The 16471-nt window shown below is 41.7% G+C and overlaps 1 protein-coding gene across 10 annotated transcripts in view; it reads right to left on the reverse strand.

The window, feature by feature from the left end:
* Positions 1–16471, reverse strand: part of magu (SPARC related modular calcium binding-like protein magu) — a 417174-nt gene that overhangs the window by 153639 nt on the left and 247064 nt on the right. For all 10 annotated transcript variants that reach the window (XM_067156492.2, XM_067156500.2, XM_067156498.2 and 7 more), the window contains exon 2: positions 7866–8031. In XM_067156492.2, coding sequence (XP_067012593.2) covers positions 7866–8031 — 166 coding nt within the window. The remainder of the gene's footprint in view (positions 1–7865; positions 8032–16471) is intronic.

Genomic DNA, 16471 nt, shown 5'->3' on the forward strand with positions numbered 1-16471 from the left:
GTAACAGCATTTCGGAGAGAGGTGTCACACGTTAGCGATGCACATGCAGCGAATGGTATTCAGCGCCTGCCCCACCGCTGGGAACGCACAGTGAAAACCTTGGGTGATTATTTCGAAGGTCTGTAACCAGTGGAGACCTGTCCTTTGTATGTAGTCTTGTGTATTTGCTGTCTAAACCATAATAAAACAATGTTTACCAATGGCCTGTCTTCTGTCACTTTCCTACGAGAATCTCCTGAAGTCAGAATTTGTCTTCAGGCACTATGCATAAGTACATGCCCTATATTTCCAATCGAATATCTTAGATTTTCTGTGGTGTCTCCTGTTCGCGAGAAAAAAAAATAGCTGCCATGACTTATGACTCGAGCCTCGTACAAATATTTGGCTGGTACTGATAATGTGGATCTACCATAATGTTTAACTGTCCTGTCACATCTGTAGATGTAGAGAGATCATTCTCCTCACTGAAGCTAGTTTTAGGAGACAATCGCCACAGATTTATACCAGAAAACTTGGAGAAGACTGTTGTAGTGTACCGCAAAGCAAATTATGGACAGGAAATTAGGATCTGGAGTGTAAAATGTTTCTTCACGTTTGTGTATTTATTTAGACGGTATTCTTACAACCGTGCTAATTGTGATTCAGTATGTGTATTAATTAACACAATATGTCTTATCTGCGAGACGTGTCCATATTGTTTCACGTCTCACAAACTATGCACAGATTGTTTGTTTGTATTAGTGGAACAGCGCCAGCTGTAAGTTGTGTGATATTGTTTTGTTGTTCATTCAGTTGTGTATTCATGATCATGGTGTTGGTGAATCGCGCATGTTTAGTAAAGGAATGTTAAATTTTCATGTCTTACAAGTGTGTAATAGCACGAAAATAAGTGCATACTCAAATGCATATCTCACCACGTTTTGCAGCATACCTGTATGCTTATATTGGTGATTTATACGACACACAAATCCAATTTCTAATGATAACAGACGCAGATTTGACATTTAAGAATACGTCTATACTTAAGAAACAGTAAGTGACTGTTTAAATCCTAATAACGTACGAAGCTTTAACTCAATTACAAATATTCTTCATATTGTGATCTTTCCTACTTTTAAAGATACCGCTCAAACTTATTCGTCTACTAACGTCATTCCACGCCATCTCTCCACCGACAGTTCGGGACATACCATTTAGTCGAGCACCTCGTCTTTTTTATAACAAGTCTTCCCATCCCAAACATTGCAACATTTTTCTAACACTACTCTTTTGTCAGAAATTACCCAGAACAAATCGAGCTGCTTTTCTTTGGATTTTTTCCAGTTCTTGAATTAAGTAATCCTGGAAAGGTACCCATATACTGGAACCATACTCTAGTTGGGGTCTTACCAGAGACTTATATTCCCTCTCCTTTATATCCTTACTACAACCTCTAAACACCCTCATAACCATGTGCAGAGATCTGTATCTTTTATCCATTTATGTGATAACCCCAATGAAGATCTTTCCTTATATTAACACCTTGGCACTTACAGTGATCCCCATAAGGAACTTTCACCCCATCAACGCAGCAATTAAAACTGATAGGACTTTTTTCTATTTGTGAAACTCACAACCTGACTTTTAACCCCGTTTGTCATCATACCATTGCTTGCTGTTCATCTCACAACGTAGTCCAGATCTTTTTGCAGTTCCTCACAATCTTGTAACTTATTTACTACTCTATACAGAATAACATCGTCTGCAGAAGGCCTTATCTCTGATTCCACTTCTTTACTCATATCATTGGTATATATAAAAAAACATAAACGTCCAATAATACTGCCTTGAGGAATTCCCCTCTTAATTATTACAGGGTCAGACAATACTTCACCTACTCTAATTCTCTGAGTTCTATTTTCTAGAAATATATCCACCCAGTCAATCACTCCTTTGTCTAGTCCAATTGCACTAGTTTTTGCCAGTAGTCTCCCATTTTCCGTCCACTTGACCTCCTGAATCAGTTAAAATCAAAGTCGCTGCGAGATCCCAGAAATCCATTCTACTACACTTAAGAAAATCGAAATTGCAACACCATGAAGGCATAGGTCGTATGTGTTGATTTTCAAGGTATGGAACGCTGCCATGTAGGTATGTAAACGATCAAAGTTTCAGACCTGTTGGATTGTTGCTACAGGTCTCCCCACGTGATTGGTCGCGGAGAAATCAACTCCGGTATACGGACTCTGGTGTAGCGTAGTTGACTTGCTGTCTGTGCAGTGAAGTGTTCCCCGTCAAACATGCCTCGACGACAGAGAAGAACACGCTATCAACAACTGTCGCCGTTTGAGAGGGCTCGGATAATTGGGCTGTGTGAGGTTGGATTATCGCTAAGGACTGTCGCTGCACGTGTTGGCCGACAGGCAACTACGGTACAACGTGTATGGCAGCAGTGGTCAAATGAAGGTACCACACTCGTAGACCTGGCACAGGCCCAGCGCGACAGACAACTGTGAGAGAGGATCGCCGCATCATTCGAATGGCCCGGATGGAACCCCATGCAACAGCAGCGCAAATTCGAGCAGCTGTGGCACCCCACGTTACACAACAAACAGTTGGTAATCGCCTGCGTGCATCTGGCTTACGAGCCCGTGTCCCTGCAGAAAGTGTTCCATTGATCCCACAACAGCGACGTGTAAGGCTGGCCTAATGTCGAGAAAGATCGACGTGGGTCGACGAATGGCATAGGGTCGTCTTTAGTGATGAATCGCGCTTCTGTCTTGCCCGCAGTGATCGCCGGAATCGTGTGCGCCGAAGTACCGGGGAGAGGGCCCGCCCAGATCTTATTGTCGAGAGGCACACAGGGCCAACACCAAGCATTATGGTCTGGGGAGCTGTTGGCTTTAATGTGAAATTACAGTTAGTGCTTGTTGAGGGCACTATGACTGCTCGACAGTACGTTGATAGGGTACTCAATCCAGTGGTTGTCCCTATGATGGCGAACATTGCTAATGGGATGTTTCAGCAGGACAATGCCCGGGTTCACACTGAACGCATCTCCAGAGAAGCTCTCCACGACATCACAACCTTAGAATGGCTCGCCAGATCCCCGGACCTGAGTACTATTGAGCATGTGTGGGACATGATGGGTCGACAACTGGCCAACCGTCCTCAGCCACCCACAACTCTGGAACAACTGACCCGTGAAGTGCAGCAAGCATGGGCCACAATTCCTCAGGAAGCGATCCAGGGCCTTATTGACTCCATGCCTCGATGAATTCATCAATGTATTGCAGCTCATGGTGGGCACATCCTGTATTGATTGTTGACCAAACTTGCGGTCAGAGGAACCTGAAAGTGTAATCATCGAAACACAACCGAACACTCGTCCTTCATCTTCAATTGCAGCAATGTAGCACCACTCCTTCTGGGTGTTGCAATTTCCATTTTCTTCAGTGTATATTGCACTATCACTAACCGTTCGTCAAAATGACGAAACTCACCCAATTACCACAGGAATGAACAAAGATGTCACCAATCGCACACGCCACAGTCAACAACTCGTCGAGATATTCAGCTGACACCAGGCACGCATGCTGGGAAGGCAATAGATTATACCCTACTATTACCTCCCGTCGTAAAAATTACGAAGGATAAGTGTTCTATGGTTAATAATGCACTGTGAACCCGCTCGACACTAACTGGAGTCTACAGATGGAGTTCGTTCTTGTAGTGGTATTTTGAAGTGTGCATTAGTCTTCCTCTGTGCTCATATTTCTTTCATTATTTGACTATGGGCTTCCAGGTTATTCCAGTCTTCTTCTTTCCTCTTGGTCAACTTGCCATTTGTGAATTTTGGATCTGAAGATTACCCCGGTTTGGCCATCTGCTGGTGTAATTCCTGCCTATTTAAAATCGGTTTTGATTTCGCCAACTCATTTCATTGTGTCTGGTTTAGCTTCACTCCTGTTTTCATACAATTCGACTATTTGTTTGGTAATTCTGTGTGGATGCATTCTTTTAATGTGGCCATAGAATCTTAGCCTGCGTTTTCTAATGTCACTGTGAATATTTGTGTATGCTTTGATTTCCTGTCTGCCTCTAAGTTGGTATTGACCGTCGGTAAATTTTGAGCCTAGAATTTGCCTTAAGATTTTGCGTTCCTTTTTTCTGAATATTTTCAAAATCTGCTTTCCTGTTCAAATTCTGATCCATAAGGATATTATGGTTTAATGACTGTATTGTAATGTCTTAGTTTTGTGTGTTTTGTGCATTTTTTGTGCATTTTTTCTATAGATATTTTGGGTTAGTCGATAATTATGAAGTTTCCATCTTTTGGCATCTAATTCAAAAGGCTTTTGCTTCGAGTCCATTTTTCTGAATTATTTCACCAAGATACTCGTTTAATTTTGCCATGTTTTGTCTCCATGAGTTTTGTTCGTTTGCTGCAGGTCACGTATTCTGTTGGTTATTTTTTCAAAAAATATCTGAAGGTCGAATTATTCCACAGTTTCTTTCAGGAATTCAATATGATTTTGGGCTGTTGAAATGTCTTAGGTTAATATTGCTAGGTCGTCCGCAAATGGTAGGCAATTTATCGCTACATTTCCTCTTGCTAAAGGGATTAGTTGATGAATTTTGAGGACCAATTTCTGTTTGCGCCATTATTATCATTATTATTATTATTATTATTATTATTATTGTTTTTATTATTATTATTATTATTATTATTATTATTATTATTATTATTATTATTATTATTATTATTATTGTTATTGTTCCGGGGTATTTGTGGATCAGAGGTGAAAGAAGGTGCCGGGATGAATGGGTCTAACTACAATGTCAAGAACAGAATTTAAAACTTAAAGTGAAGGTTATATTTTCGGACACCAAAATTGACAATTTTTACAAGTAGCAAACGTTAAATAAGATTGGTAAAAAAACCAAGATTCAGAATCTTAACACCATCGGGCTTTACGCCCCTAGCTTTACATTTCCTGAGCTACCCACTCAAATTTACAAAGCTCATGAATTTACACAAGGGCAGAAATCCCCTGATACATGGAGCACTTGCTCCTTAAACTACAATATCAGGCCTCCCAGAGGCACTTTTACAACACTTGAAAAAGAGCTAATGTGCTCTCAGTTTTCCAAGCCTACTCAAGGCAACATAATATGAAAACCTAATAATCACTGGCCTTACAAGGCACTATTTACAATTAGAATCTTATTACACAGACGTATCTAGTACCCAACCTGCAGGGCCTTAGTGAAAAAGAACAGGTTATATAAACGGCCCGAGTACAACTTGAATGGAGTCGAAGATTGAGCTCCAAAAATTTTAAAGACCTATAGGGCACTTGGCCGACGAAACAGGACCTAATCCCAAACTACTGAGGTTGCTCGCATGGAAATAACTTTAATACATTGCAGAAACAAATGTGGCACCTCAAACCAGGATGAAGGGGAGCTCGAGAGGGTAACTCACTCTCTATCCCCGGTTTACCATTAAAGTATTACGAAATTTTTACATTAGCCGAAAGGAGATTTACATTTTAGAGAAGTTGGTTACATAGTTAAAGTTTTGGACCTTTCCCTCGGGTTAAACTGCGGAGCTAGCAAGAAATAAAGATGTTAAGTGGCCATTACCTGGTAGAAGTTCTAGCAGGTGACGAAGAGGCCTCCGGCCTCCTGCTTGACACATACACTCAGTAAGATGACGATCAATTGGCCAAGAGACGTGAAAATCCGCAGTTTATAAACCGTCGGGGAAAGTTCGAGACCATTCAAGATTAACTAGCCACACCCTCTCAATGTTATTGGTTCATTTAAAAGTTACACTCAAAATCGAAGAAGAAGAAGAAGAAGAATAAGAAGACTGTGACTGGTAGAAAATTAATTAAAGAAATTAGGGATTGGCTGGATTCAAAACTGGCGGAAAGAAAAGATAAATATTGCCAACCCAAAAATAAATGAACATAAATTAGTAAAAAAACTTATGAATACAAATTATTTAAGTCAAAAGTTCTTTCACTTCGCACCAGGGTGCATGATCATAGTTCTTTTTTTTTTTTTTTGTAGTGACATCTATGGAAGAATGTTCAAACTTCTTGATGAATGGAAAACAAAAACAAATAGAAATTCACACAGTTCGGGAAACTTCACAATAACGAAATTATATCAGATTTCAGTGGTGACATCTTCAGAGTAAAGTTCTAACTTGTTGTATTATTGGTTTCACATTTGATAGATAGATGAGTTCTTTTAAGCGCTCATTTGAACGCGCGGCGTAGAGGTGTACCTTTCGGTACAATTATTATTATTATTATTATTATTATTATTATTATTATTATTATTATTATTATTTATTTATTTAGCGTATGGCTAACACATCACATTATAGATAGAATAATAATAAATAATATTTACAATTTGAAGTATTTACAGTTTCAAATTATTTACATATTCAACACACAAGGGTGAGAGCAGAAAAAAGTCTCTTGGGTTTCCCTGGTAGGCAGTGAGAGGACACTGCTCCACAATGTGCCGAACTGTTTGCTTCACAGCACCACAACTGCACGCTGCCGAATTAAGTATTCCCCATTTATGGAGGGAGTCGCCACATCTGCCATGGCCAGTACGAATCCTGTTGATAGTTGTCCAGGTCTTCCGTGGAAGATCAAAACCCTCTGGTTTGTTTTTTAGCCATGGTAGATAGTGATATTCTGATGGAGCACTGGATATCCATACTTGCTTCCAGGCCTGAAGCAGATTAAAGTTAGCGTCTGCTAGGTTTCTGGCTGTTCTAACAGGTGGGCGTCTTGATTTTAGCCTGTTAATAAGAACATCATTCATGTCGCCATGAATTGGCAACTGACATTATTATTATTATTATTATTATTATTATTATTATATGGGCCGGCCCCGTGGTAGGGGTAGCATCCCTGCCTCTTACCCGGAGGCCCCGGGTTCGATTTCCGGCTAGGTCAGGGATTTTTAGCTGTATCTGACGGCTGGTTCGAGGTCCACTCAGCCTACTCGATTAAAATATTGAGGCGCTATCTGACGGTGAGATAGCGGCCCCGGTCTAGAAAGCCAAGAATAACGGCTGAGAGGATTCGTCGTGTTGATCACACGACACCTCCTAATCTGCAGGACTTCTGTATGAGCAGCGGTCGCTTGGTACGCCAGGGCCCTTCAGGTGTAGTGCCATGGGGTTAGGTTTTATAACTTTCTTTCTTTTCTCTCTTTCGTTCTTAATCTGTTTACCATCCAGGGTTGGTTTTTCCCTACGGCTCAGCGAGGGATCCCACCTCTACTGCGTCAAGGCCAGTGTCCTGGAGCGTGAGACTTTTGTGTCGGGGGTACAAATGGGGAGGAGAGCCAGTACCTCGCCTAAGCGGCCTCAGCTGCTATGCTGAACAGGGGCCTTGTTGGGAGTGGGGGATGGGAAGATTGAAAGGGATAGACAAGGAAGAGGGAAGGAAGTGGCAGTGGCCTTAAGTTAGGTACCATCCCGGCATTTGCCTGGAGGAGAAATGGGAAACCACGGAAAACCACTTCGAGGATGGCTGAGCTGGGAATTGAACCCACCTCTACTCAGTAGACCTCCCCCGAGGCTGAGAGGGACCCGTTCCAGCATTCATACCACTTTTCAAATTTCGTGGCAGTGCCGGGAATCGAACCCGGGCCTCCGGGGGTGGTAGCCAATCGCAAAAAACACTACACCACAGAGGCGGGCATTATTATTATTATTATTATTATTATTATTATTATTATTATTATTATTATTATTATTATTATTATTATTATTATTATTATTATTATTACACGGAGGAAATTTAATTAGCAAGTAATAAGAGCCTGTAAAAGACAGACTGACTCACCTTTGCAACTGCCCTGGTGTTTGAGCGTCACCTGAACACCCTGGCACTGTTCTCGTAACAGGTGGCACTTGTTGAGGTACGTGAGGTTGTTAGAGCCGCAGACTAGCCTCCTCTGGACTCTCTGAGCGTTGTTGCACATCTCCACCCTCCGCAGACAGCCATCGTCCTGGAAATAACAAATTAACTCGCATCAAAATTGTGGTCTCGTCGCGGCTTACTCTGATAGCCCCTGGGAATGTGTGCAGTAGGACTTATAGTGCGTCTCTACCTTCAAAGTGAGATGCGGTATTTACTTCTCAGGTGGTGGTGATTATTGTTTGAAGAGGAAGTACAACTAGGCAACCATCGTCTATTAACACTAATGCCCACATCCGTACCGTAACGGTTAGTGTTATTAACTGCTGTCCTCGGGGCCCGGGTTCGATTCCCGGTACTGCCGGAAATTTAAGAATGGCAGGAGGGCTGGTATGTGGTTCAAATGGTAAATGAGCTCATCTCCATTGGGGCTGTACCTCAAAAGAGTTGCACCACCTCGGTATGAGGACACGAGTTTAGTCCGACTCATTGGCTGAATGGTCAGCGTACTGGCCTTCGGTTCAGAGGGTGGTCCCGGGTTCGATTCCCGGCCGGGTCGGGAATTTGAACCTTCATTGGTTAATTCCAATGGCACTGGGGCTGGGTGTTTGTGCTGTCCCCCAACATCCCTGCAACTCACACACCACACATAACACTATCCTCCACCACAATAAGACGCAGATGTCGCCCATCCTCATCGGAGGGTCTGCCTTACAAGAGCTAAACTCGGCTAGAAATAGCCACACGAAATTTCTATTAACACTAATCAGAGAGAAAAAATGGAAGGATCCGACACTTCCGAAAAATGAAGGTATCGGCCAAAGGAAGACAAGAGCCGTGCAGTGTTGCCAACTTATATTTTCAAGATACACTAAATACTACTAAAAATCCGCTAAAATTCAGCCAAGAAATCCGATCTCAAATAATGAGCAATAAAAACGGGCAATAATAATTGTTACGGAGTTATCCGTGGAAGGCAGAGGTGAAAGAAAGTGCGGGCTGGAATGGGTCTAACTACAAGTCTTAAAGATGAATTTAAAATTTAAATAAAAGTTATATTTTCAACAGATAACAAGATTTAAAAATTTTCACTAGGTGAAATAACAAAGAAATATCAGGTACAATGCAACTTTACAAACGAAAGCACAGGTTAAGGGGTTTTTACAAATCCTGGGCTACTAGCCCCAAGGTTTAACAATTTCTGAGCTCTCAGCTCACAACCACATATTTCAGAAAAGGTCAGAAATTCCCTCAACACAATGGAGCGCTTGCTCCCAGCAATCAAAATGTCACGCCTCCCCGAGGCACATTTCAACATACCAGAAAGAGCTGACCCGTTCTCAATCTTTCAAGCCTATTAAAAGGCCATAAACGGACTTTACTACAAATTGCCCTCAAGGCACACTTACAAGGAAACAGGGGTATCTTGTACCCATTCTACCGGGCCTTAGTGGACAAAAACTAGGTTAATTTTAAATGGCCCAAAACGTAAAAGGAATGGATGTGTGAATTAGCACTCCTAAATACACATTTTAAAACCTAAGAGGCACTAGGCCTATTGCAGAGGGGCTAATCCCAATCTATGGAGGTGAGATGTATACAAAATAAATTTAACACATTAAGAAAGAAGAGAAAAACGGTTACGAAAATCTAGTCACCTCAAATCCAAAATGAAGGGGAGCTCGAGAGGGTAAAGCACTCTCTATCCCCGAATTACATTTAAAGATATATGAAGTTTTACAAAGTAGGAAAAGATTTACATGTTTAAAAGGTTACATATTAAAGGTTTCGGACCTGCCCCGCGGGTTAAACTGCTGAGCTAGCAAAGAGAAAAGAAAGATGTTAATCGGCCATTACCTTGTTGAAGAGCTGCTGCCCGAAGGAAGAGGCGCTACCCGCCCCTGCTATGCTTCTATAAACTAAGCAAGATGTTGTTGAAGTGGCGAAGAGCCGAGAAAATCAGCAGTTTTTAAACCCTCGTGGAAGCTTCGAGACCTTTCATGAATAATTAAGACACACCCACTCAACTTTATTGAGTCGCTAAAAGTTATACATCAACATCGAAGAAGAAAGACACTATTGGTCAAAAAATTAATTAAAGAAATTCAGGATTGGCTGCGTTTAAAACTGTCGGAAAGAAAGATTAATATTGCCAACCCAAAAAATGAAAAAACAAAATTTAGTAAAGACAAACTTTCGAATACAAAATTTCTTCAAAAAGTTCCTTCCCTTCGCACCAGGCTGCATGATCATAGTTTTTTAGTAGAGACATCTGTCAGAGAAGGTCCACACTTCTTGATCAACCAAAAAACAAAAACAAATGGAAATACACACAGTGGCATCTTCTGAGGAACTGTTGGATTAATTCAGTTGTTAAAGTTCAGAGTTTCTCCGGTAGAAAGTAATTTAAGGCGGAAAATTCGAATGTGCAGCGTATAGGTGTACCAACCGGTATAATAATAATAATAATAATAATAATAATAATAATAATAATAATAATAATAATAATAATAATAATAATAATAATAATAATAATAATAATAATACATGTCTGCACTCACCTGATCTGTGAGTTTCACTGGGATTAACCCCCTGCCCACGAGCCGGCGAGCTAAAACTTGTAGGCGTTTACTGCCGGGTCCAAACTAGATGAATCCCCTACCTCAAGGCCCACACACAGAACAGGCCAGTTCATTAAACGGTCTTCCTTTATAGCATAAGAATATAAATGCTACTCTCTCACAGTTTCATTATCTGTCGTCAATCGTCAACTAAGAGAAAAGTACCCTTTCCCCACGCATTACAAATTCATGAAACCATGATCTCTTAACATCGAATCCAAACAACATGTTTTCCTAATGTGACTGCTAGCTCCTGATAAGAAATACGGAATAGCTTGGAGAAAGACTGGAGTACAATTTTTTTTAAAAAGTAAAATGAATAAAACGGTAAATTCCACTGTAATCAATTTAGAATTCCGCCAAAAAAATCCGCTGTCCGCTAAATGATATATTTCTCCGCCGACAGTCTTCTAATTCCGCTAAACTTAGCGGAAAATCCGCTAAGTTGGCAACACTGGAGCCATGAATGGCGTGAACATGAAATACTCCCTAGGATTCGTAACCTAGTACCGTCGGGGTCGAAGAGAACAAGATTTGACCAAGTAAGGTCGGATAGGATAGATGAAAGTGAGGAGCCTGGCACAAGTAAGTGGAAGCAATGCCAGGACTCAGCTAAGAGCCCCGTGTTTCGCACTAGTATGTCCTGCAATAAGCTTCGTCTTCCCGATAATCCATAGTGATCAATCTAAAAAAAAAAATGATTGCTTGGTCGTATGAAGAATTTTCCGCTCTTTCTGAGTATGTGAAATGTAAAGTCATAAGGCCACTTTTTCACAGTTACGATATTTTGGCGTGAATGTATAATTTTGTAGATAAATAAATTATTACGCGATGGAGAAAATAAAACAACGTTCAAAACAGAAATAATTTTATTTGGGTTTCCTGTTGTTGATAGAAAACACTCTCTTACTCAGGACAAATAGTTTTGCCTATTTGAAAGTTCTCGGATGGCAACTGCTTTGTAGTATAAGGTCACAGGGCATAATATTAGTCACCGCTGGAGAGTCTCTTAATACAGTGTAACTCCGCCTCTGGACTTGATAACCGCCTGGATTCAGTTACGAAGTGAGCCCACAAGTTTTGCACGTACGTCGCATCCAGATTAAGCCACTCGCTGAGGATCTGATCGCCCAGTTCCACTAAATTGCTGGATGCTTATATCGGCGTTTTATCCTTTGTTCCATCATGTCCGACATATTTCCAATATACCGGGCGAGTTGGCCGTGCGGTTAGAGGGGCGCAGGCAAATGCTGGGGCTGTACCTTAATTAAGGCCACGGCCGCTTCCTTCCAACTTCTAAGCCTTTCCTATCCCATCGTCACCATAAGACGTATCTGTGTCGGTGCGACGTAAAGTCACTAGCAAAAAGAAAGGATTTCCAATGTGGTTCAAGTCAGGTGATTTTGTAGGCCAGTGGAGGTGAAATAGGCATGCAGCCTGATGAACTTTGCTGTTGTCGTATCAATAGCATAGCATACTCATCATGCAGAATGTTTAAACAAACATGCTGGTTCGTGTTAGTGGGCCCCTCAGTGAGCGGGTCCAATCCATTCATTATACGAAAAACACCCCCAATACATCACAGACCCACTTCTATTTTGAATTTGACCTTGCACACATCCAGGATGAAATGCTTCATTTGGCCTTCCTTGCACTCGACGACGTGCGTAATTGGAATACAGGCAAAAACGTGATTCGTCAGAGCAGATTACGTTTCGCCAGTCAACTAATGTCCACGTTCGATGTATGAGAAACGGCCTCTTTGCCAGGCGACCGACTCCTTATGTTCATTGCATGCAGTTCCCGTCGCAGTAGTAATGGGAAGAAGTAGTTCACTTCTGGGAACTAGTTCATTCACTCTCGCTCCCAACAAAGAACTACTTCGCGAACTACTTCAAAATATGTAAATTTCCCACCAGAGCACTCTGCAACCGCTGAAGTAGGCTAGTTCGTCCGCGAACAAGTTCCTTCCCATTCCTTCACACTCGTGAAGTCCTACAGTTTGCCAAGTAGTTCTCACTTCACAGTTCGTGGGAGTGAAGTAGTTCCTGAGAACTAGTTCGTTCGCGAACTACCCATCACTACGTCGCAGTCTTCTCTCGCAAAGAGGTTGTTAGGAAGGGCCTTCGTTCACTGACTGCAGCAATTCCTGTCGGGTTTGGAAGCGATTTTGATTCACAAGCCGTGAAACGCGTCTTCTGTCCCACTGAGTCAGGATCTTTTTCCGACCACAATTCTAGCGTCGTGTTTCGTGACCACGTGTAGTACACCGCTGCTTGTTTCAGCTGCGAAACACCAACAAATCCAGCAACTTCACACTCCGTATGGCCATAGGCACGGTCAAACAGAATTGCCCCTTTTTGCCACCCTGTCACATCCTTACACCTGCCTATGTTGACGAACTCGCTACTGCCTTATGCTCACGACAAGGAAATGCGCTTGCGGTTGAGCTGTGTCATCTGTACAGGCTTAACGATCCACCTGCCCGTGCGCACTAGAGTGACATGTTTTGTTCTGTGAGCTTAGCACTGCCTGCTCGATCTGCATGCGATGGCTGCTTATACTGCCTGCTCATTGCAACATTTTAACATGGCACTAAATGAAACACTCCGTTTACAAATACCCACAGCAGGTGGCAGCACCAACCGGCTCCAGACCTATCGGAATGAAATAGCGGGAAAAAGGATAGACTGTACTTGTTTTCAGTGAAAATAGTGTACTGCTGCGTGCCTTTCTGCAAATCAAAGAAAGGGAAATCAGAATGCCTTGATATTTCATTCCATGATATACCTTCAAGTACACAATTGCGTCGAAAGTGGTTAAGTATTACATCCAGGGAAGGAAACAGCAAGGGAAGTAAATGGATTCCTTCTGATTATTCCGTGGTTTGCAGTCTACATTTCGTAAATGACGATTTCAAAGTGACCAGCAAAACGCGAAAATTAAAAACAGGATCTGTACCCAGCCCTTTCCCTGATTACCCAGCTTATAAACAACTGCTAATTTCAGCGATGATTAAGAGAAGGGATTCAAGCACAGAGACGTCTAACAAGAGCTCTTCAAACACCATTGCAGAAAATGGTAAGCGTAAGGTTTGAAGTATTACATACTAAGTAATATAATATCTGGGAACACTGTACTGTTAATGTGAAGGTACAAAACAGAATAATATGCTGTCATAGATTCCATTGTCCGCCTCTGTGGTGTAGTGGTTAGTGTGATTAGCTGCTAACGCCGGAGGCCCGGGTTCAATTCCCGACTCTGCTACGAAATTTGAAAAGTGGTACGAGGGCTGGAACGAAGTCCACTCAGCCCCGGGAGGTCAACTGAGTAGAGGTGGGTTCGATTCCCACCTAAGCCATCCTGGAAGTGGTTTTCCGTGGTTTCCCACTTCTCCTCCAGGCAAATGCCGGGAGCTTCCTTCACCCTTCCTTGTCTATCCCTTCCAAGGCCCCTATTCAGCATAGCAGGTGAGGCCGCCTGGGCGAGGTACTGGTCATCCTCCCCAGTTTCATCCCGCCGACCCAGAGTCTGAAGCTCCAGGACACTGCCCTTGAGGCGGTAGAGGTGGGATCCTTCGCTGAGTCCGAGGGAAAAGCCAACCCTGGAGTCTTTTGCTAGCAGTATAAAATCGTGTCAGTATACTGCTCGTTTTATTACTATTATTATTTACGCAATTAGGGCCTATTTAGTTAATTGGTTAATTCCAGTGGCTCGGGGGCTGGGGTGTGTGTGGCATCTTCAGCATTAGAAATCATCCTAGGTAGGGCTTTCATCTTCACAGATATGCAAGTCGCCTAATAGGCCGTCTATTATTATTATTCCCTGAGTATGTACTTGATTTACAGGAAGATTTTCGTGAGCCCCCTGAGTCAGTGTGTGTCACTTCGGAAACTGCTTACCAGGGATTAGTGTGTGGTTATTTAGTGCGTGTAATCGAAGAAAAAACAGAATGCAGCACGTGCTTGAATAACGTTTTTATCTCATTTAATTCATCCCCATTGATAGCTGCGCTAGCCCTAGCAACAATTTATTGGCCTAATTATGAGGCTTCAGAAATTTGTTGAGGCGGCTCTACCGTACTGCAAGAAATCTGCAAGTCTGCTCCAGACTATAAAAAACTATGTTCTACCTTCGTTGTGCCAATGTAAGTTTTTAAAGTGTTTTAGTAACAATAAGCACCAGGAACTTGTGTCAGAAACTGTGGTGGCCAAAGTCGTGAAACCTCTACTTAGTAATGCAGGGAAGTACCATACAGATAAAGTTTCCAGGTTTTCTTGTTCGTCGAAACCTCTTTCTCGAAAAGTGCTGAAGCTATAACTCTCTAGAGCACCACTTTATACGTAAAATTCTTTAATATTTCTCTTACTTTCAGATTTTAAATTTTGCTGGTATGCTTATCTAGTTGTATTCACGCGGTACATGGGTACGTTTGGTGCTGCCATCTAGCGGCAGATTGTTTGTAAGGCGTGTTACACGTTTGAGTATGGAATGAGCAGGCAGTTTAAGCAGCCATCGGATGCAGATCGAGCAGGCAGTGGAGCTTAGAGATGGGCACTATCGACTGAAAACTGCTATCGACTAGTCGGGCGATAGTCCCTTCGAACTATCGACTAAATAGTCGAATGTTTTCAGTCATACAAAAGTATTCATTACTTCCTGTCGAGAAGACTGAACAGTCGAATGATTTCAGTCGAATGAAAGTATTCATATAACGCAACTAGTCAGTCCATGAAAAACATTCGAATGTTTCCAGTCGAAACTCTCCGTATCAAAAGTGGAGAGTCGTACTTTTACGAATTCGGCTCATTTTAACGCAATTTAACAATAATTAGAAATCACTTGTATAGACACGCATTAAAATCCGATTTATGCACTCGTTCGTACACGGGGCAAATAGATAGAGAGATGCCCTTAATACGAACCAACATCATACGAATGGCCTTTCTTGGTGCTAAATGGACAGTGAAACGTAGAAAGACGACAATGAAGCTCTATTCCCGAATAATGTTAACAATAATAATATGTAATACGCGTTGCTGTAGTACACAATCAAGATATACTGTAGATGAGAACAGCCAAACACAATACTACCGTATTTTCTAGATTATTATTATAGTTATTCAGATAATAATAATAATAATAATAATAATAATAATAATAATAATAATAATAATAATAATATAGTTATACCATAGCGATACGCTATGTTCTACCTTATGTATGAATAGGGCTTACCGAGCTCGATAGCTGCAGCCGCTTAAGTGCGGCCAGTATCCAGTATTCGGGAGATAGTAGGTTCGAACCCCACTGTCGGCAGCCCTGAAAATGGTTTTCCGTGGTTTCCCATTTTCACACCAGGCAAATGCTGGGGCTGTACCTTAATTAAGGCCACGGCCGCTTCCTTCCCACTCCTAGCCCTTTCCTGTCCCATCGTCGCCGTAAGACCTATCTGTGTCGGTGCGACGTAAAACAACTAGCCAAAAAAATGAATAGGGCTTAACGTAATTAACATAAACAAATATGCAACGAAATAAAGAGCATATGAACGACAAGAGAAAATCGCCATATATCGTAGGTACATATGAAGTTAACATAATTATATATTACATATCCGAAGTGACCATAAACCGATAGTTCCATTCGCTTCCATGTCGCTGTGACTTGAGTGCGACTGAATTCAGTCGACTTGTTTTTTAAAGTAGTCGACTGTTACGATAGTTATCAGTCGATAGTGCCCATCTCTATGTGAGCTTATTTATTTACTTGTCTTTTTGAAAGTACACAGGCAGTAAGTCCAATACAGTACCTTCTTAACACAACAGTACTTATAATGCATACATGTAAGTAAAGATAAATACATAATAAGAATGCTGAAGGTAATAAAGACAAGGAAGAAGAATGAATGGA

This window comes from Anabrus simplex, chromosome 12 (genome assembly GCF_040414725.1).
Source record: "Anabrus simplex isolate iqAnaSimp1 chromosome 12, ASM4041472v1, whole genome shotgun sequence".
NCBI classification, from domain to species: Eukaryota; Metazoa; Arthropoda; class Insecta; order Orthoptera; family Tettigoniidae; genus Anabrus; species Anabrus simplex.